The following is a 24,164-nucleotide window of genomic DNA, read 5'->3' as shown; positions in this document are numbered from 1 at the left end:
AGTATAAAGTTGTTCTTAGTGGCAACTCCTCAATTTATTTTCAAAGCTTTTCTTTCAAGTGCTAAGGAAAGTAAATGAGGAGCACACAACTTTTTCAGAGTTTAGTAAGATTCCAAGAAATTGTTTTTTGAAAAAAGAACAATTTTATTTAATATGCTTTTGAATAGACTACAATATAAGTAGCAGAATAGAAATATAATATTTGAGCCAGTTTAAACCATGAGAAAAGCCATCCATTGGCACATTCTTCCTCCGAAAATTAAACTGCAAGGGTTTGATCTAATGCTGACTGAAGTCAGTAAGACTGTTTCCACTGTTTTTTCTTTTCCACTGACATTGCAGTAGAGTTTACTTAAGCTGAGTATCACAGTAAAACGTGAGGAATTGATACTACAAACATTCCAGCAGCATGCAATGATAGAAGTGCTCTTATGATAGAAGTGCTAGTTCCAGGTGAGGATGAATCTTGCACAAATAAGTAGCATTAAGCTGTTAACTATTCTGAAATCATGAAATTTTTACATTGCTACATAAGTATTAAGAAAAAAATACGACACCTTACCTACTCTTGTTTTCTCAGATCCCACATTGAAAGCAGAAACCAGATTTTCCAGGAACAGTCGAACAAGCCTGAAATTGAATCTGCCAATACTCCAAGAACCATCTACCAGTATCACAATATCTGCAATTGCTGGAGTTTTACAGGTAAACAGGCTTCCTGTAAATCATTAAAATGAAACCAATATTGTTAATTCAACAATAAAATTGTAACTCAATAAATGTATACCTTCGTCCTCCCACTAAGCTTAATACTTAAAGCTTTCTTCCATGGGCAAAGTGAGAAATAAGCAAAATCACTAAATGTATTTGTTCTAAATTCAGTAATAGAACAGTTTGGCCATTATCTACTTCAGTTCTTTCATTAAGCTGTTCAAAATAACTGTTGGGAAACCCATGAAAAAGAAATCCTGCTTCTAAAAATACAATACTTCAGAAAGAAAAAATTAACTGTTGTATAACACAATCAAAACAGCAGTTCATTTTCATTCTCAAGAATATACATACACAGTATACAGTTCATGACACTTAACCTTAGGTGTAGACAAGAGAGCTACCTAGAGATGCAGATATCCAAAACAGTTATCAAGACCCCTTTTATAGTCAACATAGAAAAACAGTTGTTTCTATACATCTCAACAACTCTGTAGAAAAACTTCTTTAGCTGCCATTGTAGACTTCTAAAGTTAGAAGTGAATCTCACCCTGGGAGTCCAGAGTAAAACTGATGGCCAATTGAATATGCTGTATTAAACCTAAGTAGGAGGCACTCAATACAGCAAAGGTAAAATGCAAAGACCTGAGATTCAAATTCACAATCATTATAAGAACTAGCACCACATGAAGATTTAGTCTTACAGATATATGGAAAAGTACACAAAAATAAAAGAGCATTAAAAAAGCAACAGAAAAGACCTGATGAGAATTAGCAGAGATGTATATTATTGTCTCTAAGGTTTAGCTAACCAATGGGGAAATCAGAGGAAATGGAAATAGATATTAGACACAAATAGCAAGATAAGCCAACAAGAAGGGTTTTAGGGATACACATTTTTAAGAAATTGAGAAATGTAAACAAAAGTGCCACATTCAGTTCGAGAAAATGATAGGAAGGGAACCAAGAGAAAGGAGGAGGTTTCCATAACCTCAGACAGAATTGCCACATCCCATAGAAGTGGCTGCATGACTGTAAAAGTAAGGTTGCTGAAATAGTGGATTTATATTGTAGGGAGGGAAAACAAATGAGTGATGTCACACAGGTATACCAAACGAGCTTACGTTTGAAGTATAAAAATAGAAAACTCCCCACCAGACTGACTACAGAATAAGGTGGAAGTAGGAAAGTCAAAGCAAAGCATGTTAGTAGAAAAGGTATTGTGCATCACAAACCATTTAGGGATGAAAATCGTGCTCCTGAATACAGTAAAAAACCTGCAGATTAGTGAAGTAAGCTGCAGCCCAACTTTTATCATCAATTTTTTCAGGATCCACTACATAAATTAATTGACAAAGGATACCAACACCTAAGGTGGTACCAACAGGAATTACCAAGTACATTGTTAGAAATAAACTGATCTTGAGGAGAGATACTCAGCAAATAAAAGAAGTTATTCAATGAGAAATAATCAAAAAGGTGCTTGCATTAGCTCACAAGCAGCTCTCCTGTTACAGAGAGGGAACTAACCACACGGTTAGCAACTTAAAACTTTAACACCATATTATTAATGACAATCTTTTCATTAAAGACAAAATGATAGTCTCACAGGTAAAAACAATCTGATGTGCAGAAGGACTTCAAACAATTGGTAATAATTGTTAGATTCGTACTGTAGTGCAAATCCACTGAGCAAGAAACCCAATCCATAAAGTTACAGTTAATGTCTTAAACATGTACTAAAAATGTTTTTAGAAGAGCAGGGAACATTTCCTACGTGCAGCTAGCAGTGTAGAATAAGTTCTAAACACATTACAAAAATTCCACTTACAAAGATGCCAAAACAAATATTTTATTTTAGTTTTTACAGTACAAGACAACGCTATTTGAATTGGCAACACATTTCAATGTATAAACACTGGGGAACATTTAGTAAGCATCAGAAAAATGATCTTAAATTGGAAGATAAATCCAAACGGGGTCCAAATCTTTGTATCACTGAAGTCAACAGGAAAACTTCCCTTGATTTCAGCGGGACTGCAATCTGTTTTGTGATTTAATAGGAACTTACTAGTCATGGCAAAATTCATGTTTTAAATCTCTTTGCCAAATAAACTTCCTGTTAATCAGCCTGCCTTACTTGCAGTATTTGTCTTCCATTAACACACAGTTCAATTGTGCCATTCTCACACTGGCCGTGATTAGCTTCTTAAGCTTTAAAAGAACTACTGGCAAAGTAAAACGTTACTCAACACCAGTAAGAATGATAGAACTGGACCCCTGATTCACATCCAAGCAGCTGTACTTTAGCACAGATGTACCTTTTCAGTATGATCCCAGCAGTTTAATCATATAGCCCAATGAGGATAACAGGATTTGTGTGGCTGTATTTCCCTTCTCTACTTCTAAAATCTTATGCTTACTATGAAACCCAGTTAGTATCCTAGGTCTTACTCATTTCATATCAACAAGTTTTGCCTATAAGGTTTCTTTAGTCCTGTAGTGATGGCTTTGTGAATAAAACCTTTTATTGGTTTTAGTAAATCCATTCAGTGAAGCAAAACCCAAATAATAAAGAAAACAATAACAGCATTCCTTTCAATATTTTATTTCCACATCATCAGATCAGTGCAAATAGTATCATTCAATTATTTTTTTGTTAAAAAAGCATGTGTGGTTTGATCCAAGATTGTACTGCAATGTCACAAAATGTGAAAATTTGATTCAGTCTTCGTAGATAGGAGATACTTGTTGAATCTTTTCTGCATAAAACATTTAGGTTTTGTTACTTCTGTACACCCACTATTTGCTTATGTTTTCTCCTTGTTGTACTTAATAGAATTGTAGAAAGTTCCCTAAAATGGAATAAACAACAGTGAGATATTAAACAGAATAACATACTGTATAGAAATCTTTAAAACCCGGTAGGAATACAAACACCATATCATCCTAGTTTATAAAGTTAGTCTAAAAGACACAGTGTGTAGCAAATAATTTACGCACCCCACTGAGATTAGCCAGTTTCCATTACCAGTTCTAGCAAATGTCTTTTTCAATAGTCTTTCCATACAACCATACATGGTCATGAATTCCTATAGGGTTTGAGGATAATTTTGAACATTTCAACTATCTAAATGTAACTTTAATAGGCAATTTTCTCAAAAACATTTCTTAAAGGAGGATGACAGCATATAATTCTATATAAAGAAAGCTTCCAACACTCAGTGTTTTAGCCCACTACAAGTTTCAATACTGTGATCAGGTTGTGCCTATTTCCCTTTTACTCGGTCATCAAGAAAACAGTAGTGAGAGAGAAGGTACCACTTTCTTCTGAATTATACAATACTCACCAGTTTCAAGAGCAGGACAGTAGGGAGCAGACCAGTTACCTAATTTTGTATAATGTTTCCTAATGTTATATAGACAGCAGTATTCTACTTCAAGTGCTGCATTCCACAACAAACAAAAACAGAGCCTTCAATTTTTAGGGTAGAGAAAATGACAGAATTGCAAACATCCTAAAGTCACAAAAAGACCTTATATATTTTACACCAACAACTGTATTCAGTGCATCCACCTATAATGGGTGGAGGAGTTTTATGGGGAGAAGTAAAAAATTAATGGATTTTCTATAACAAATTTACAATCTTCCTAGCACTATTTGGCATAAGAAACTTGCCACTCTTGCCAGGAAGCTAACTGAGGAGGAAGGGGCTTGGTCTGCTCATTTCTGCATGTCACAAATGAAGGCATAGGCTCAAAATTTCACCTCCAAAGACACCAGCATACAACTAAAGGCTACTAGCAATGTATTAGGACAAGTTATTTACTCAAAACCTGCTTCAGTATTACCAACTGTCATATCATCATCAAGAATTTAGGTTCCTTTGTTTCAGGGAAATCTTTCAAAGAATAACCAGCATTGAAGGAATTTTGCATCTACCAAATGAAGTTTCCTGCCTTTGATCCCTCAAGCCCCCAGACATTAAAGGTGATGCATTTGCTTGCAATTCCAATGTGCAAGTGCTATAGCACTATCAAGACCTATGTCAGAATTTGGCTGAGAGTGAAGCCAGTGATGGCAACACTGAAAAAAAGATCCAGCTAGAACTTTCTGGGATAGAGGGAGAGTTATTGGAGCCTGCAAAACGTGACCCTTGAGACGTCCCATTGAAGGGAATGGACTGCAGAGTGAGGACTGGGAGGGTCTCTGGCACTACGGGGGATGCACAGAACAAAAGCAGGGTCTGCAAGCTTCTGTAAACACTGACCACCTCTCTCAGGCTGCATTTTCAACCTGTTGCTATTCTTTCACACATGCATTCAGTGAGCAAGCAAGCAATGTTAAAAAACAGAAGTTTGACCAAAAAAACTGCAAGCCTTACTTAGACACAAATACAAAACTATGATTTTTAGACTAGAGTAGTGGCTCTTTGGCTCTTGGACTTAATACTACTACTCTTTGAAAGTTCTTTGAAAGGCAAAGGGAGAAGCAGCAAATACAGGCACTGCCAGCCAGGAGGACTCAATGCCTTAGAAGAACCAGTTCAGTTTGCATGCAGTAATGATACGTTTTGCAGAAACACATTTGGTATTTTGCCTCCCCTTGGTATGAAACCCTGTTCTCATTTTCAAGAGCCAAAACACACACTTCTTCTGCTTAGAAGAAGTTAAGACTATAATTCTTTCTGAGTCTGCAGTATGTCGTTTCCTTTCTTACTCCCTGTCACAGTGGAAAAGTCAAATAATATATGTAGAAGGAAAGGAATAAAGTTCAAGTAGAGGTCAGTAATAATACAGTATGAATGGAAGACTCATTCAGGGGGTAACAAAGCACAAAAGGCAAGAAACTTAATGACAGAAGTGAGTGAGAAATACCTCGTGAATAAAGCATGAATGACAGAGAAAAGTCAGTCCTCCACAGTGACTGACAGCACCACAGCTGAGCAGAAGCACCACTGAAGGCAAGGGCAATATAAATCTACATCAGCAAAACATAATTTCTTTTAAAAAAAGGGTTAAAAAAATAAAGGGACGTGAGGCAGGTTTCAGCTCCAAAATTCAGCAACTCACTAGTCCATGCTTCTGACATTGATATTATTGCACTGTGCTGGTGATATCATCATTGCACTTAGACCTCAGTTTAACACATCCCATATGTCAGGCTACAGACCAGACAAATGCATACAACATAACTGCTTTTCTTTGAACTAGATCCAACCATAGCTTGAATTTGAAGGACTCAAATGCTGGAACATCATTAGGTTGAAAGAGCAGCCCAACAAGGTTAGAAGTTTGTCCCTGCTCCCTAGAAAAAACAGCAACATAAATTAAAGCAGCCAGCCCTTTCCCATGCACCTTGTTCTGTTCCAGGAAACTAATATAGCCCAACTGGCAGGCCTACAAATTTGTTATTTGGGGGAGTTGGAATATTAAGATTTACTGAATCTGTTGTGTCTAATCATGTCACATTTGACTGTGAATGCTGTAGTTCAATAATTTTGCTTCTTTCAAAAAGTACACAGCAATAAATATTATTTAAAGCATACCTTCTAAATGTAAAGCCACAAAACTAATTAAAGCAGTAGCTGATAAAATACGTTAATTGCCTACCTATACTAGTGATAATTCTCAACTGTGAGAGAAGGAAGCATACAGCCATTTTCTATGCACCTTTCCATACACACTCAATGATAGTTGTACTTCTGCAGTAAGCAATCACTTTCTTCCTACATCTTAACTTTTTAATTTACTTGAGAGACAAAATAAATATAAAAGGTAACTATGAAAGAAAGTGCTGATGTTTTCTGGCAGACCATTGCTGACTGATAGCACTGAAGCACCTGATGTCTGCAGGAGCTTCCCAAATAGCAACACTAAACTCTCTTGGTGTGTGTACCTTGATAGAAAAATATGTTTTAGAATCCCCCCACATTTAAACTGAGAGTTCAAAAAATTTATTTTAGTTTCTCTTCCAACAGGCAACACGTCAACACAGTACAAAGCACACTGCTGAAATCTTTCCTGAAACTGAAGTTCAAGATGGCAAGATACCGTGTCCATTTAGCCATAATGATTTACACTGAAGATGGTCCACAACCCTCCTGTAAAGTACATGAAACCTAAGAAACTCTTCTGCAGATTACAGTGATAATCCTCTACTTCTCTTTGCTCTCAGTTCTGCAACTGAGTGCATGAATGTTTTAAATGAAACAGCTGTCTCAAAGTCTAAATTACTTTTCAAGGCAGAGAACTATAATTTTTTATTAATATGGTCATATTAATCTGCCATTCCTATGTAACAAATAGGCCAGGATTTAAAAGGGTTATTTTTCCCTTTGCTTTAGTGAAGTATGAAATCCCCGAGACAGTTTTCTCTGGCTGACTAGAAGGCAGTTAATCACTCAGAAATCCTCAACATTAATTAAGCTGTATTAATTTATACTCTATGTATAAATCCCTCTAAATCATGATAAAGAGCTGGTCTGCGCCTGAGCTTGTAACTAAGTTACAGCTACAACACAACAGGTAAAGTAACAGAAAAGAGCCTGCCTGAGAGAACAAGCTGCCTATCTATGAAAGCCATTAACACAACTAATTAAAAAATTAGTTGAAGTGAACTTCTACAACACTGTTGCATTGCATTACAGCTCAGCATTACAGATCCAGGTACATATGATGTTGTGGACAGTGTGTCCAGAAACAAAAAAGATGGTGCAGTACAGTTACAGTGCAGAAGACTTTCAAATACAAGTCCCTATATTAACTTCAAGCATTTCTTGAAATGATATTATCAAAACATAACCAATGTATATGCTTGTATAAATATAAATATGCAGTGATCTTCAGAAGCATCACTAATTTTGGATGTCATGTGTCAATCCACAAAAGCTCGGGATGAAACTTGTGCCCTCTTGAATGTAGCAATTCATCCATTGTCTAATGAGCAGAGATGTCTGAGTGAACACCCTATTCTGAAAAATCTCCAACTCCCAGAATCACAGGGTAGTGGAGGTGGGAAGGGACCTCTTGAGATTGCCTAGTTGAAGTGCCCTGCTCAAAGCAGGGGCGACTACAGCAGATTGCTCCAGGCCATGTCCAGTCAGGTTAAAGAGTCTCCAAGGATGGAGACTCCACAACCTGAGTAACCTGCTCCAGTGTTTGACCACCCCCACAGTAAAAAATGTGCTTTCTTTCATTAAATGGAATTTACAGTTATTTCAGCTTGAGTCGACTGCCTTTTGTCCTTTGACTGGACACCACTGAGAAGAGTCTGTCTGTGCCTTCTTCACTCCTTCAAATGTGGATTTTTACATATTGGAAAGATATCCCTTGAACCTGCTGTCCTCCAGGCTGAACAGTCCAGCTGTCTCAGCCTCTCCTCTTATGAAAGATGCTCCAAATCCTTAATCATATTCATGGCCCTTCACTGGACTCACTCCAATAAGTTTACATCTTTCTTCTACTGGGGATCTAGCCCAGCACTGGACACAGAACTCCACATGTAGCCTTACCAGGGCTGAGTAGAGAGGAAGGATCACTTCCCTTGACCTGCTGACAGTTTTCTTCCTAATGAAGCCCAGGAGACTGTTGGCCCTCTTTACAACAAGGGCACACTGCTGGCTCATGTTCAACTTGTTGTCCACCAAGACCCCCAGGGCCTTTTCTGCAAAGCTGCTTTCCAGCCAGTCAGCCACCAGCATGTCCTGGTGCCTGGGGTCATTCCTCCTCAGGGGCAGGACTCTGCACTTCCCTTTGTTGAACCGCATGACATCCCTGTCAGCCCATTTCTTCAGCCTGCTGAGGATGCTCTGAATGGCAGCACAACCCTTTGGTGTATCAACCATTCCTCCCAGTTTTGTATCATCTGCAAACTTGCTGAGGGTGTGCTCTTTCCCGCCATTCCAGCCCTCATGTGATTGTAGGTTCTTATCTCCCTCCCACATCATTCCTATTTTAAAGCTCTTCTCGCCAGGCTGGCCAGCTTGTTAGCAAAGATGATTTTGCCCCACTTAGTCAGATGGATCGCACCTCTTCCAAACAGCTATTGGGCTTCAGAGAGGGTCCCATCATTATAGAAACCTAAACCCTGTTGCTGACAGCAGCTGCAAAACTAATTGTTGACCTATAGGATCTGCTCAGTCCTCCTCAAGCCCTTTCCCCTCATAAGTGGGATCAAGAAGAAGACCACCTGAACCCCCATGCCCTTGACCTTTGCCCCCAGAGCCACATAGTTGATAGTTTGCCACCCAATGCAAAGAGATCCTGGCAACAGGGTTACCATAATTAGTTTCCACAAATTTAAATCCCGACCTTTTAAAATACGTGCTATTAAGCAAAAGCAGACAAATATTAAAAAAGTCTTCCTTGGAGGATTTGATTTTGTGGTTCTTTGGTTATGTCCCAATGAGCAATTTAAAAGAAGAATCCCAAAAGTCTGTGTCACTGCACTGTACTGAAGTACCAATCAGTGGGCTGAGTGGCAATAAACATGCCACAGATATCTTTTCCTAAGTGAGCATTTAAGATAACCTTTCTTTAACTCTAGTTCACAGACTTTTGAATTCCTCTCATCCACTAAAATAATTATTCCCTACCATAAACAAATTACTAAATAGCCATGTTGCATATTTTTCTCCTCAGGCAGATTGCACCCCTGTCTTCAAGCCTGCAACATTTCTTTCTGTCTGAGATTCCAGTATCTTCCATTCACTTATTGTTTCTTTGATCTTGTACTTATGGTACCATCCAGCTAGACAGATAAACAATGCATATAGGCACATCAGTTATGCAATATCATATATGGTGGATAGTTATATTTTTAAACTACAGAAGGACTAATAATAAATCTCAAAATAATTTACTGAATATTTTCTTCCATTCAATACCATTTATAGCTACTTTTCTTCATAGTGTTTCAAAGGCTTTAAAACAAAATGACAAGTCTTATCTCCAAAGCCAACTGCATTTTTAAAAAATAAAACCAAAAATGTAATGCAGAATCTTATCCTAAGGACTTTAGTACAGGGATTTTCTTAACAATTTCACTCTACAGATAAAGGCAATTTTTTAATCCTTAATTTGCAGACATATGAGAAAAATACTAATCTGATTTTACAGAAAAGGTCTGCATAGGAAGTAATAAGACTCTAACAATTACATGCATATGATTTTTTTAAAACATCTTCCAGAAACAATGGCAAATTCTAAATCTCTAAGAGTGAATTTAAAATTTGCACTGAGGAAAAGACAATTATTTTAATTAATCTAGACAAATTACTGGCTGCTACCCAAAATATTCAACTGTTACAGGAGCTGTCAAAACCGAAGGAGAGTCCAATCACAAAGTACAGACTATGCTTAGACATCTGGGTTTATTTTCAGTTTGGCCGGTAGCTACTCAGCAATTTACAATAGCCATAATCAAAATGAAACTGCTGGCCCTTAACTAATACCACGTACTTCAATATGCACACATATAGTTAAACACCCTGATGCCTGAAATGCAGGGTGAGGGCAACCATATAAAAATTTATTAAAATAGTCCTATGGAGCTCAACAGAGGATCTTTTAAATTTTTTTCCAAAGAAAAAATGTTCAATATTCAATAAATAATTATTCAATATTCAATAAATAATTTTTCAGTTGTTCTTGCACAATTTTTTCCAATAAATAATAATTGTTGCATAATTACATTCTATTAGATCAGTTTTAGGGTTTCCCTCCCGCCATCTGTTTCCCATTCCCTGATTAATAAATACTAACAATTGCAAGGCTGGCAAAGGATCTGTGATTCTGCTGAGAAAAAACACGAGCTTCTGAGTGTCATTCTCTTTTTTTAAGGTATAGCTAAACAGAACTGCCCCATCAAAGTCATAAAAGTATCTCAACCAACCTCTAACAGACACATCATTATTGCTTGCAACTGACACTTTATTACAACTTCTTGGAGAACAGAAGAACACTAAAGATTATGAAGCTCTTAAGGCAGAAACATCCACCACAGTTTGACACCACCTCCCTGCTTCCTAAGTATTGAGCTAAATTTGGATGTTGAGTTTGAAAGGTCTTGAGGGTATGGAGAGAAGAGATGAGATACAGGATAGGGAGACAAGAGATAAGATATAAGTAGTATTTCACAGGCCACAGCCAATTTAGTCTTTTTGAAGGAGCTACCATCCCCATGCTCACAATTTACAGTTTTCCTTCCTTTATCATACTTACTAGAAAGATCAGTGCAAAAGACCAGAAATTTTACCACACATTTTTAAGTACATAAACAAACCAAACCCAAGCAAAGACACTGAGACGAACATTTACTTCCGAAACAGCTGTCTGCACCCCTATGCAGCCCTAATTCTGCTAACTAACTTTCCTGCATACAAGGAAACTAAATATGCTGAGGCATCAAGCTGGTGCTCCAGAGAAGCACCTTTGAGGATTCCAGGAGAGCCGAGTACAAGAATACCATGGCTCCACTTACTGAGGAATAATGAGCCAAACAAACACTTCATGAGCTAAAGACACACGCGTGAAACCCAGCAGTCAGATAAGGAAACAGGACTCCCTCGTTATATGCAGACAGACTAGTACGAGCAGTACAGCTAACCAGACAGGCAAGAACACCTTTGAGATGGAAAACATGGACCACTCAGCCAGGTAATTTAAGTTCTGTTTCAGCTACTAACTAGCACCTTTTTAACCAAGAGGCATAGCTCAGTTGTAACACCAAGGCTTACTCGGCACACAGGGCACCAGGCAAAGGGTGCTGACATGAGAGAGCCCAGAATCAGCATCAACAAAATGCATCAACAGGTCCAGAAAGAACACGAAGACCTCAGATTATGCAGTGACGGTGGAAATGACCCTGAAATCATCTCTCCTCAGTACAAGCTCCTGCTTGATGTTGATCAACAGTGTTAGTATCAGATGAATGGGACAGGCTGTGAAACAAGACTCCTCCCCTTTCAAAGTGTAAGCAACAGCCTTAAAAGGGAACATGTACAGCAGACAGCTGAAAAGCAAAAGATTTGGCACCTTCTAGTTGCATTCAAGACAAGACCACCTCAAGGATCACAGTCCCTGAAAAGAGATACCAAAACATTAACCTTAATCTCCCATTTTGCTGCCCAGAGCACAAAGCAATGCAGCTTGTTTGTTAGGGTATACAATACAACTGGAATGCAAATCCATGATGAGTTTGCTGATGAATGCATCAATCCTTTATGATTGTAGCTTTCTTACAAGAGGGTCTTGGTCTTGCACTTCAGTGTTTATTAATGTATCTGTCTGCTACCACCTCCCCAAAGCTTTTTTTGGTTCTCCCTTCAAGGTTACCATACAAATTTTAAAACCTGCCCAGTTTCAACTCTTTGCTATGTAGCTTCAGTTTCAAAGACTATGTAGTGTCTTATATCAAAGACAAGCATCACTCATGATAAACTGAGATATTTGCCTAGAATATACATCGTCATGAGCAAGCCTACAGACTTCAGATTATGAGAATTCATGCTACCAGACGATGAACTGTTAAGGAGTGTCTCAGCGTGGTAGTAACGAAAGTATTTCAATAATGAAACATGTCAACACAGACCCTGAATCTGACTTCAGGTAACAGTCTCTTGCTGCCACCAGAATCTAGCCATGCCAGCGCACTGTGGATGGGATGAAGGCTCAAGAGCTAATGACTTGAAGAGATGAAAAGCAGTCTGAAGAGAATGAAAGACTGTTCATTTAATTCTATTAATCAGTCATTCAAGAACGTGAATAGCGGTATCCCGCTTCAACCAATAATAGATTGCACAATAAAAGGTCAGTGCCTTAGGGAAAGCTACCAAAGAAAAAAAAGCCCAGACAGGAGGTTTTCAGTTGGTAATGGTTCAGATTTACCAAGCGTTATACATATTTACTGTGCAGAAGTATGAGGACAAACATAACTCAAGGGTTATGAACCTGAGTAGTTCTGATATTAGGAGCTGGATCACTTTATGACAAAATTGAAACTTATGTTTAGGTCCAAGACAGGCTAAGTCTCTTTTTCTACTCTGAGAGAGTAGAAAGAGAGCTATAAAGCTTTTTTTTTTTCTTCCCTGAGCTACGGATTCCCTAGATATCTATGTCAATGCTGTGTTTACTTTTCAATGAAGCAGATACATTCAGGGAGAGTTCCTAAAGAGGGACAGGGAGGGAGACTGTGGATAACAGAAAGGCAATCTGTCCAATCTCCAGCTTCTGCCTGGCCTGGAACACTGTATGAGAGGTAATGCACAACCACGACCATTTATTTGATGTTAACATACTGACAGATGGAAGAAAAGCAGTTCCTCCTACAGAAAGGAGGAGCCAGGAGATAAGTGGAATCCCTGGGTAAGAATGGAGACTGGCCATAATTTCTAATGCCAACCCTTTTATTTTCTGAACAAATCCAGAGTTTGTCTGGCATACACAAATTGAAAAAGGGATCCAGCAACCTCCATGTTAATACTGAATCTCAACCAGGCTAAGGTAAATAAATAAAATTATTCACAATTTTACAGATAACCAAAACAGACAAGGCAGTTACAAAATATATATGATACCCCTCTTATGTTAAGATCTACCACTCCCTCCTCAATCTTTCTCTCTTCCTCTGTCTTCCCTGATCTCACTTCAGTCAGGGGTTCTTTCTGTCAGGATCAAAGTGCACTACCCAGAGTGAACCATTTCCCAATTCCAGCCTTCATAGCCACTTTTGGGTCTTCAGTTTCAAGCTTGCTTTCTCTCAAGAACGTATTTCTCTCTTATTCAGATGATTTCAACGCACTTGCAAGTAAACTAATGGCTATTTAGTTTGGCCAGATGGCAGATGTAAATGCTGCAATCTCTAAATGTAGCTTGCTTGGTTTGCTCCAAAGCAACTACCAAAATGATGGCAAAGGAAAAGCATTTAAGAATTCTGTCCATGGCAGTGCTGATACTTCCTATCAGGTTTTCCAGTCGTGGGAGGCAGGAAGCAGGAGTCTGCCGAAGGATCCTGGCCAGGTCCATAAAAGTATTGCCATTGCAAAAGGAAATCCAAGTTGCAAGTAGTGGTCACAGAATACAAAAACTTAGCTATGTCCTCCAGAGAAATTCGTATGATGAACTCCTGGAATAAGCATTGATCATCCACAGCACAATGAGCTAAACTTTCCAGACAGTAAAGGGGAGTTTACCCATGAGTTTCCTTGCAACAGAGTCCTCCGGTAAGTCCTCCAGTGACTAACAAGGAATTTCTAATGTACAAAGCTCTGCATGGTGGCTCACAGGTTTATAGACTAGCTTGGAAACTTAATGGATGCCTCTCATTAAATTCTACCTTCTGAGAAGCACAGAAACCAACATGGCTTGGATGGGGTAACCTAAATTCATACGTCAAAAAAAGCAATGGCATATTCTGATAAGTCTACTTCATCTCTTGTTTTTAAACAGCTATTTGCATCACCTGAAGTTGAGAAAGAAGATGTCCATGAGGAGTCACACAGAAGAAGAATGGAAAGCCATCACTTGCATGGCACAAGTTAAAAAATAGTCACTGTCAAAAAAAACATGCTCTGCAAACCTAGCATGGATGGGGGCCTGCTGATAGGATTACTGGGCAGGTTCTAAGTGGAGTCCAGAGCAGCGATCTTTTAGCACCACATCAGGATGGTGATCTGACCAGCAGCAAAACCACTGACACAACAGACCGGCTGCAGGCATTTAAGTGAGAGTCCTATTGACAAAGACCAGATGGTCAGGTACTGCTTTCACTAGTGAAAGCTGAGATAGGATGTATCATGGATCCTCTGCTTGGGCTAAGGTTGGACAGAACAAAGCCAAGTGAGTCCAAAGCCAAAGTGACAGAGTCTGAAACCAAAATAGGTATATAAAATTATTCCTGGTCTAAGCAGCTTCAGAGTGGTCGGAAGAGTGTGATAAGGGGAGCATAATTATAAATGCTTGCCAAAGCTTTCTGGTGGTTCAAAATGTTCTCAAAATGCTGGAGCACGGTCCAAGCATTCCCCAGTCTTCTCAAGGCAGGCATGAGGATCTGAGGCAACCCCCCCAAAGCAGCATAGATAATAGATTCATTTTTATGTTCATATTACCTTTAATTGATTAGCAAATGCTAGAACAAGCAGATATACACCACACACACAAGAGCTATTCACAGTCATGTCAAAGGACTGCATGCCACTGCATGCCACACAGTGCTGAAAAGCAGTTTTTGGTAAAGACTACTAAAATCCTTGTCAAGATGGTAAGCACAGAACTCAAAAGTAAACTGAAAAAAAAGCAGTCCTGAAGTAACTCAACAGCCTACACAGAGCATGTGTCCCCAGCTGTGAAGCAGTTAAATGACAGCAGACATGCATCCTGTTTCATCCGTGACAAGGTAATGCATCCACATACCCTACAGACACTACAAAGATGAAATATTCAAGTCTCAGTATGATGTATATACATCTTTTAGGAAAATGTAGACAGTAGCCTACCATTTAGACAAATGCAATCAATAGCTCTAAACTTCACTATACTTTTTGATGCAGACTTTAATTTACACATGTCCAAAACTGAACCTATCATATTGAAGTATTCCACAATGTTTCAAGAACTTACCATATCTCTGAAGTAGGAAATGCATCTACCCCTATTCTGCAGCATCTAAGAAACTGACACTAACGACTAATGGCCAGGGTTATGCCTACACTTTGTAACAGAGAATAATGTAGAAGTCCTTGAGCTAGCTAGTTCTAAGCAGGCTAGTGCCTTCACCAGGGAGAGTGCGGTACTGGACAACATAGCTGCACTGCAATTAGTTTTGTAGTAAACTTGGTTGCATCTAGTTCAAGCGACTCTTTGATATTATACTGCACTACATTGGGGGGGGGGGGAAGGTAAGCAGAAACTTTAAACAAACAAAAACACTGATCAGCAAATACTAATCATGGAATTATCAAAAGTCACAAGATACCTCCCTGGTAACCTTGTGCTTTACCTATTATGCAGCCTCAGGCCAAGTAGTTCAGTGTTTGCCTCTTGTATAAGTACAGCATAGACCCAGAAACTAAACATTAATTACAGGGGTCTCATCTTGCTGGTATCTTCCAAGATCAGCAACACATTTTTATAACTTGTACTCGCATTCTTATAACTTGTACGTCATAACAAGGTCTGTTCATGGTTCAGCCTGGTGGGGGTTACTGCTTAGGGGGTAATGAGACTTACGGGATACAGGAAAGAGTATCTGGGGATGGTACAAGATTTAGTATGATATGTTTAGGGGAGGAACCAAAGGCAACAAAAGGGAGTGATCAAGGTAGTTTGGGGAGGGACAAGCATGGGAAAATAGAAAGATAAAGGCATAAAGGGGGCCAGTTCCATCTACACAGGTGGCTGGTTAGTACTTGTTTGGCCAAGCCCTGTGCTTGATCACCCCAGACCTATTGGGACTACAGGCTCAGTCTTGCTACTGGTTGGATCTGGGGGCATTGAGCTGGCGCAACCCTGCAGGCTTCTACTGGGCTACAGGATTCAGTAATCCCTAACACAACACAAAAAAGAAATCATATTGACAGCGGAAAAGCCAAGTACTTTCCAATAAACCTTGCTTTTACCCTCAGATTGCCGAAGCAGATTAAAGTGCAAGGGCTGAGAAGATAAGGACTGTTTAGGAAGAACAGAATGGCACTGGGGAAAAAAAACACCCGCACAACATAGTTACAATCTCTTTTTTCTGCTTGCTCACAATACAAGAGCTAAGGTGCCCTCCAGAATGCTCAAGGAAACACTGTTAGTAAGGCCAATTATAGGTTGCATAAAGACATAGTTAATGAGTTCCATAGCCTAGAAGTTCACTAAGTAATAAAAAAATAGAAAAATATCATGACTAAAAACAACATTTGTAGTTACATTAGCCAGGATGAAGTGAGTAAAAGTATGAAATGCAGCCAACAGAGAAGTTCAGAAGGTATTCATTCCTGTGGCTTAGTCAAAAACCTCATAGCACTCATTTCACACTGTCTAGTAATACTTACTGAAGCATCTGACATTAACTAAACAGACAAGTTAATAAATTAGATAATTAGTCTCTTCTGCTGAATAGTATCTTAATATACCTCTGCAGATTTGTTCCTACTCTGCTTAAATAGTGCCATTCAACAGCTACAGAGTGAATGTCAAAGCTTATTTGCATCAAAGGTGATAGCAGTATTGGAAGAAGAAAGCAAATCAGCGTATTTTTCAAGTTTATTGCACCTCTCATTTCTGTCACTATCTGAAGACTGATGTGACCTCACTGCAAGAGTTATTATAATAGAAACCTCAGATATGTATACCATGTCATTTTGAGGAATGATATGCCTTTTGCATTATCTGATAGTATGCATAGCACTGGAAGAAAAAATATGAAAAAAAAAATCATTCAGAAACACTTACTTTGAAAGATTGTAGAAATAATGTAAATAACATCACTAATAATGTAAAATACACTGGGAAGACAAAAAAAAATCAAAAACTATCTCACTGCAAAACAGGATAACTCTGGATATGTCTACATAGTTTTTCAGTCAGCTGAGAACTCCACCTGTTTTCTAGACATAGATCAGGAAGCTAAAAGTTATGTTCACAAGAAAAACTACAAAAGATCCAGCACCAAAGAGACATTGTTGCTGCACGATTCAAAGCACTGGCAGAGCACACTCACCTGAAAGAAACTGCAGGCATACTTATTCCTATTAATACTTAGCAGCTAAGTATCACATGACAGATAGCTTCAAGGTCGCTTTCCAGGAGACTTTGATACTGAACCCTGAAAGTGCTAAAAACTTGAAATTTAGTACAATACAACCAAAATCTCTTCTCTGGGCAGCACTGAGTAGTGAAGAACACAAAGAGCGTGGGACCAGCATGTGCCAAAGGGAACTCTGACCGAGTGAGCAGCCATTCTCCACAATATTTATAACTTGTATGTATATATATATCTGTATCCATAATAATAATATCACTAATAATATTAAATTCACTAAAAATCACTAGTAAAGATCACTATTAAATTCTTTCACAGGAAACATTTGTTTACCCTTACAGGTCATTTTTACCTCTTCCTCAAAAACTTATATTTAAATTAATATACAAATGCAGGAATATCGATCAAGATACACAAAGTCACTATTCAATGTTTTTAACAATAGTTCATATTACCTACATACAGATAATATAATCTGGCATCTGCACCTTTCTATTATGCTTTGTGGCAGACAAGGTATGGCATTACACAGCTCATTAAAAAAAGCTTCTGTAATTTTTTCCTATCTCTGAGGCCCACTATGATTTCTACATTATTTTTCACTCACCCAGTGTCTAATTTTTCCATTTCTAGTTGTCCTTTCTATACCCATGACCCAACAGATTAGCTATACATTTTCTTTCCTAAACTTCTACCTGCTTGTCTCAGTCTTCCATGATGAGAAACTCCGATCTAGCTTTTATTGTCAGTTGATTTACCCTAGAGCTTCCTCCCATATACTCCTTTTGGGCAAGGAACGGAGGTGCAATACCTCTTTCCTCAGGTCATCCAGCTGGGCCCGCACCAGCCCAGGCAGCTCAGGTAACGTTCTGCCAGTTTGGTTCCTGACCTGTGGTGAAGGTGACTCCATCAGAAAGAACCATCTAAGGGATTTAAAAAGTTGCAGTTCTCCCAGGCTTTTTAACTAGGCCACACATCACTAGATTTTCATAGGAATCAGTTAAAAAAAAAAAAAACAAACACATCTGCCCCCATGGACTTGCTCCAGCTATGAAATGCAATTTTCATCTGGGAAGGTTGAACTAACCAGCATGTTCTGTGCTGTGCAGTGAAGATCTCTGACCTCCCTAACAAGTCATACTTACTATATGACTACATTACATGTACTTTACGATGAGAAAGTAACTGTTACATTGCATCATACATAAATCACATAATCTTTTATGGGAGCTTATTTCTTATCGTTTTAATAGTCTACAGTCTGTAGAAGGCTTATCCTGTGAAAACTTGATTCAGAAGACATCTGGTCCATACGTGATCTATGCTGTCCTAAATCATCCCGATTTGAGATTTGCATAAGGGAATTTCTGAACAGGACAGGTTTAAGACTGTGTAAACACTTTAGTAGAGCATTAATAGAGGACCTCTTGTATTGAGTGTCTGCCCAGGTTTGGCAGCAGGGAAGCTGCAGAGGTGGCCTTTTTGAGAAGAGACCAGAGGCCACCCTGTGCCTTTGCACAGCTTGTGGGTGGCACCTCTGGGAAAACATATTTAAGAAAGGGCAGAAAATGCCAGGCAGAGAGAGGAGGAGGGGAAAAAAAGAGAGAAACAGCAGATGGAACCCCAAGGTCGGAGGATGAGGCGCTCCATGATGGAGCAGATATTCCCCGCAGCCTGTGGAGGACACATACTGGAGGAGGAAAAAGGTGTGAGAAGAAAGGAATGGCAGAGAGAAACCACTACGTCCTGATCATAACCCCTCAACACCCCTTTTGCATGGCTTGCTTCCTCTCTGAAGGGACTTGGACTGAGTGTAACCTGCAGTGATAACAAGGGAGGAGGAAAGGAGTCTGGGAGGGGGGGGGAGGTCAAGTTGAGCCTGGGAAAGCAGGGAGGAAAGCTGTTGTTTTAATGTTTGTCTTTTTGTTTCCCACTACACGCATTATTAATTTTTTTTATTATTTTAATTGGCAATAAATCAAGTACATTTTCCCCCAGTTGAGTATGTCTGCCTACCATGGTAATTGGTAGGCAGGATCCCTGTCTTTATCTCAAGCCCTGAGCTTTTTTATTCCTGTTCTTCCCATTTTCTCTCCCATCCTGCTGGGGAGGGGAGTGAGCAAGCAGCTAGGTGGGACCTTGGCTGCTAGCCTAGGCTAATTTACCACACCACTCAACTAAAAACCCCCAAAATAAAGTCCACAAGCAAGAAAATAAAACTGGCCCTTAGTATTTTGTTGTTTTTATTGAAATGGGTGGCTAAAAACATTTCAGACACACAGAGAAGTACTCTGCAGAGAAAGGATATAGTCGTATATTTGCCACAGGAGATAGTCAAAACATTGTGATTCTTCCCTCCCCAAAGGGATTTGATTAGAGAATCACTCATAGAAGCTCTCTGAGAAACTGTAAAACATCTGAGAAGGCACAGAATGTATTAACCCCTGTCGCTGTACAGAAAGGAGCTTTGTACATGAGGGAGTTGGAGAAGCGCCAAGGTACAAGTACTCAAATATCAGTGCGTGCTGAAAGCAGCTGAGTCTGTGAGCTTTATCTCAACAGAAAGAAAAAGGCTTCTGACATTATTAATATAAGCGTGCACAGCAGCAATAAATCAGTAAGCTGAAAACTGACAGGTTCTGAAAAATATAGAAAGGAGAGTCAAGACTTGAAAGTGGTTGTGCAGAAGAACTAGAGAAGGTTTCTGGAAATCAAATATAAAGTGAACATTTGACGGATGAGTGCTAGACATTAAACCTGAATTAATTTGGCACAATGACATTACTGGATATACACTGGAGGTTTGTTTGAGATAAGAGCATAGTACTTTGAGCAGGAAAGAAAGGAGTAAATCTTTTCAAACTACTTGAATGGGCAGGACAGAATAGATGGAAAATTTTAATCCAGGTTACTGAAGCTGCTGGAAAAATTACTAGCAAGCCACACAAGCCACTGACAGAGTTCCAGAAAGACAGAGTGAAACCCAAGTACAATCTAATTTAAGGACAGAAGAAAAAAGTAGATTTGGGAGTTTAGGAGAAGACATCCATACCTCCCAGCACTACCTAGAGCATCAGACAGTTGGCAATCAAATAGTGGACAGCACTGCAGAATCAGTCCTCCAAACCACAGATGCAAATAAGAGTGAGAAGCTTTGAAACCATCTGGAATCATTAATACAGTTATCCATCTTGTATTTCTTAATGAAGAGCTGGTTTCTATGAGCAGAAGGGTTATGGTGAAATCTTTGTCCCACTGAAACTGAAAGTGAAATTTCTGTGGTTTATTATGTGACCCTGAAGCAAGTATATTAGCTAAGTATTTATAAACAACAAATGTCTATGATTATGTGCCTTTTGTGCCTTTCAGGAAAATCAGCAGGATACATGAGTTATCATAATGCACAAACTGGACCTTGCGTTATTGAGAGAGTCCACATGATTTTTCATACACACTGAGCAGTGTATTGCTGTGCTTTATTAGTTTTGTCCCAAAACATTGATTTCAGATTTTCTGGCCTACTAACTGCCAAATCTGTCCTAATATTGACACTGGAGAACTTTGCCAGAGAATTCTCCATATGCAGAAGAATGACTGATGACTTCTGCCTTTCTAAGGCTTGCAAAGACACTCTAGTTTCTTCTTATGTAAACATCCTTCTGTAACAAGTGGGGCAGATGTTCACAGAAGGCACCTCCTTACATCAAAACTTGACTCTAATACTTGCAGAAACAGTAAAATAGGCTTTTGCTATTCTTTCAATCAAGACAAGAGCAGAAGCCACAGCCACTGACAATACCAATCTGGACAACGGTTGTTTTCAATTTGTTTTGTGGGCAAAGATTGCTCTTGTTTTCAGATACGATACAATACTACCTAATAATTTCTTTTGTACTGTTAACTCTTAAGGTCTTACCAACTTGATCAAGGATATAACACAGCCACAGAAGGAATCAGGGTTGCTATTAAATCCACCAAATTTAGCCACATAATAAATTGTTATGAAACCAATTAACTGCTGGCCTGAATTCATTTGGTCATACTCAAATAATTTCCTGCCAAACATCTGCAGAGGATCAAGTCATTCTTCATGGTTTTGCCATAAAATTTTGCTCTTATTTCTTTAATACATTTCTTTCACAGGATCTTCCTTATTATTTTTTTTGATCCAATTTCAATTTGAGGTGGAACGGTCTTTATATATTAAACTAGGAAAGTTTTGATACCATTACTCTTTGTGTATCGGTTCTGAATTCACTTCTACCCCAGCTACACATTTTTTGCTGATGCTGTTATTTCTGCAGAACGTTTTTGCTTGGACTCTCACTCTACTCCCACTGAAGTCATTCAGTTGGAATCTCCATCACTTTGAATAATCGTTATACTGCGCAAAGGGAAGAAATATGCAATAGCTAGACAGTAGGAAAAAAGTCTATTACTTTACATTAAAATATAGCTGGGTTGGGAATAGAGCTAAACAAAATCAAGAATTCATAAAAATTAGCAAAACGTTTTTTCTTTTTGGTCAGTTTTGCTGATTGAGAAGTTTGTAACCGTTGCCTTTCTCTCAAATATATACCCCAGTTTTCTAGTAAAACCTGCTACAGTAAGTATAAGGCAATAGCTTTTCACAAGTGCTGGATGGAAGTGTATTTTTCCCTGATACAAACTGCCCCAATAGAACTGAAGTTTAGATGAGTAAAAAGTTGTGCAGGGAGGAGGAAAGTGATTGAGCTAAAGACTTTTCAAGTAAACAAGAATCCTAAAAGTGGAGAGACTGCAGATCCAATCTCCTCTTGCCAACTGTGTTTTTGCCCCTATTCCCTGAAAAAGCATAAATCCTCTCCCACAGTCTGGCAGACACTTTCCTCTGTCTGCAGTTAATCAACATTTTCCTATTACAGGCCCAGTTTTCCCTCCTTCAACTTTTATCACTTGTCCTTCATTAAGAAAACAAATCACATTTTCCTTCTTTAGTTCTCTCATTTCTTCCAACTCAGTCTTCCTCTACACATGAAAGAAAGATCACCTATCCACTACCCCATCACGCCCTAGCAGGTATAACTTGATTCTTTAAGTGTTGTAAATACTAGCGAACATTCTCCCCAATGCACTCAATGTGATGAATTCAAGGATGCTTTGGCTTGAGAAATGCTGTATGGAAACAAATTTGTATAGCGTTAATAAATACAACATGACGCAAGCATGTATGGTAAGAAGAAAAACCCACTGAAGTGAGAAAAATTTGCATGGGCTTCAAGAAGCTTTGGGTGAGGTCTTTGATACTTGCATTAGTAGGAGACAGAGCTAAAAGAGATGGGAGAAATGGGATCCTTGAAACTGTCCAATTTATTCACAGAGAGACTATTTAAGGTCATAGCAAGCTATTCTCGTCTGTGCTTGTTCTGTACATCATAAATAACCACTGAAGGGAATAATTACTGTTGGGGTTACTTCATAAATAAGATGTTATTTGAATTTTAGAATAACAGGAAATAGAGTTATATATTAAGCTTGAAATAGATTTTCCTGTCCATACTAGACGAGCTTCTCATGACAAGCAATATCATGTTTCACCAGAAGATTGGCTCCTTGCAACTGGACAAAATATTTCAAATGTTTTCATATATATGACCTACATTCAGACAGAGTTATCAAGTTATTATGTGCCTAATAATACAATAATACCAATTTGACCTTAGATGGGAATTATTACTGCAAGTCTGTCTTGCAGCCAAGATGATATGAAATTATTATTACGTATATACACACGCACGCACTTCTTTCACTACTCAAAGTGCACCCAGTGGGGAAGTACAGGCAACATGATTTTTTAATACAGGTTCAAAGACTGCTTTTATGCTGTTCATGGTGGTATTTAGTCCTTACTGTATAAAGTGGTAAAGCAAAACATAGAACTAAAAGCAATTCTTCTCTTGCAGCAGCTCTCCAATATTCCTGAAAATACTGATTTTTCCCTTCCGTTTAACATAAGCCTGGGAACCAGACTTAAAGTACTGACTTAAAGAAAATCTATACAATGGCCAAGTTATATAAAAAAGTTGATTATTTTCAGAATATCACACAAGTCATATGTGTTATGATCTGACCTTCTGGAGCTGGTTTACTCGCATTTGTTTTTTCTGGATCCTTCACCTTGGATTTACTCGTTTCTTTTCTTCTCTCTATATCTTTAACTGAAAAGTAAGGGGGGAGAAAAAAAAAAAATCAGTCAAACTAGAAGCAGTGCAGTCAGAAGCATGTAATTTTCTTCTGCCAGATAAAGAAGTTGCACGCAACATCTTGCAATATGCTTAGGTAACAAGTGACTGTTATTGGGTTTTCCCTCCCTCCCTTTGGGTTTATTCTTTTTATGAATCTTTCCCCATCCTATCATCATTAAAGTTCTCGAAAGTGACTCTCCTCACACAAGGAGAGTCCAAATACAGTGACATCAGCACCTAAGCCCACGCTGACAAGATCCAGTACTGGAAATATAGTCCAGAAAATTGGCAAAGCTAGCTGGGGTTAAGTCCAGCATTGCAGAGTTCCACTCCAAGTCATTTAACACAAAAGCACATAAGCCAGCTGTTACATTATCCTCTTCAAAGAATCAGCTTAGATCCCATGCCCAAATCTGTGTTCAGGGCACCAAATACTCCCATGAGAGCAAAGTTGCTCCAAAGCTCAGACTTCAACAGTGTCC

At 38.7% G+C, this 24,164-nt stretch overlaps 1 protein-coding gene across 8 annotated transcripts in view; it reads right to left on the bottom strand.

The window, feature by feature from the left end:
• Positions 1–24,164, bottom strand: part of COL14A1 (collagen type XIV alpha 1 chain) — a 126,163-nt gene that overhangs the window by 87,952 nt on the left and 14,047 nt on the right. For 7 of the 8 annotated variants that reach the window (XR_008235199.1, XM_052787151.1, XM_052787152.1 and 4 more), the window contains exons 5-6: positions 23,569–23,655; positions 563–718 (exon numbers count right to left, since the gene is read on the bottom strand). Coding sequence is in view for 7 of the 8 variants with exons in the window: in XM_052787151.1 (XP_052643111.1) it covers positions 563–718; positions 23,569–23,655 (243 nt within the window). In the remaining variant the exon portion in view is untranslated. The remainder of the gene's footprint in view (positions 1–562; positions 719–23,568; positions 23,656–24,164) is intronic. The other variant, XM_052787153.1, reaches the window with a different exon arrangement.

The sequence above is a fragment of the Harpia harpyja genome, chromosome 5 (genome assembly GCF_026419915.1).
Source record: "Harpia harpyja isolate bHarHar1 chromosome 5, bHarHar1 primary haplotype, whole genome shotgun sequence".
NCBI classification, from domain to species: Eukaryota; Metazoa; Chordata; class Aves; order Accipitriformes; family Accipitridae; genus Harpia; species Harpia harpyja.
Note: the sequence above shows the minus strand (reverse complement) of the source record. Positions and strands in the feature narration are given on the sequence as shown.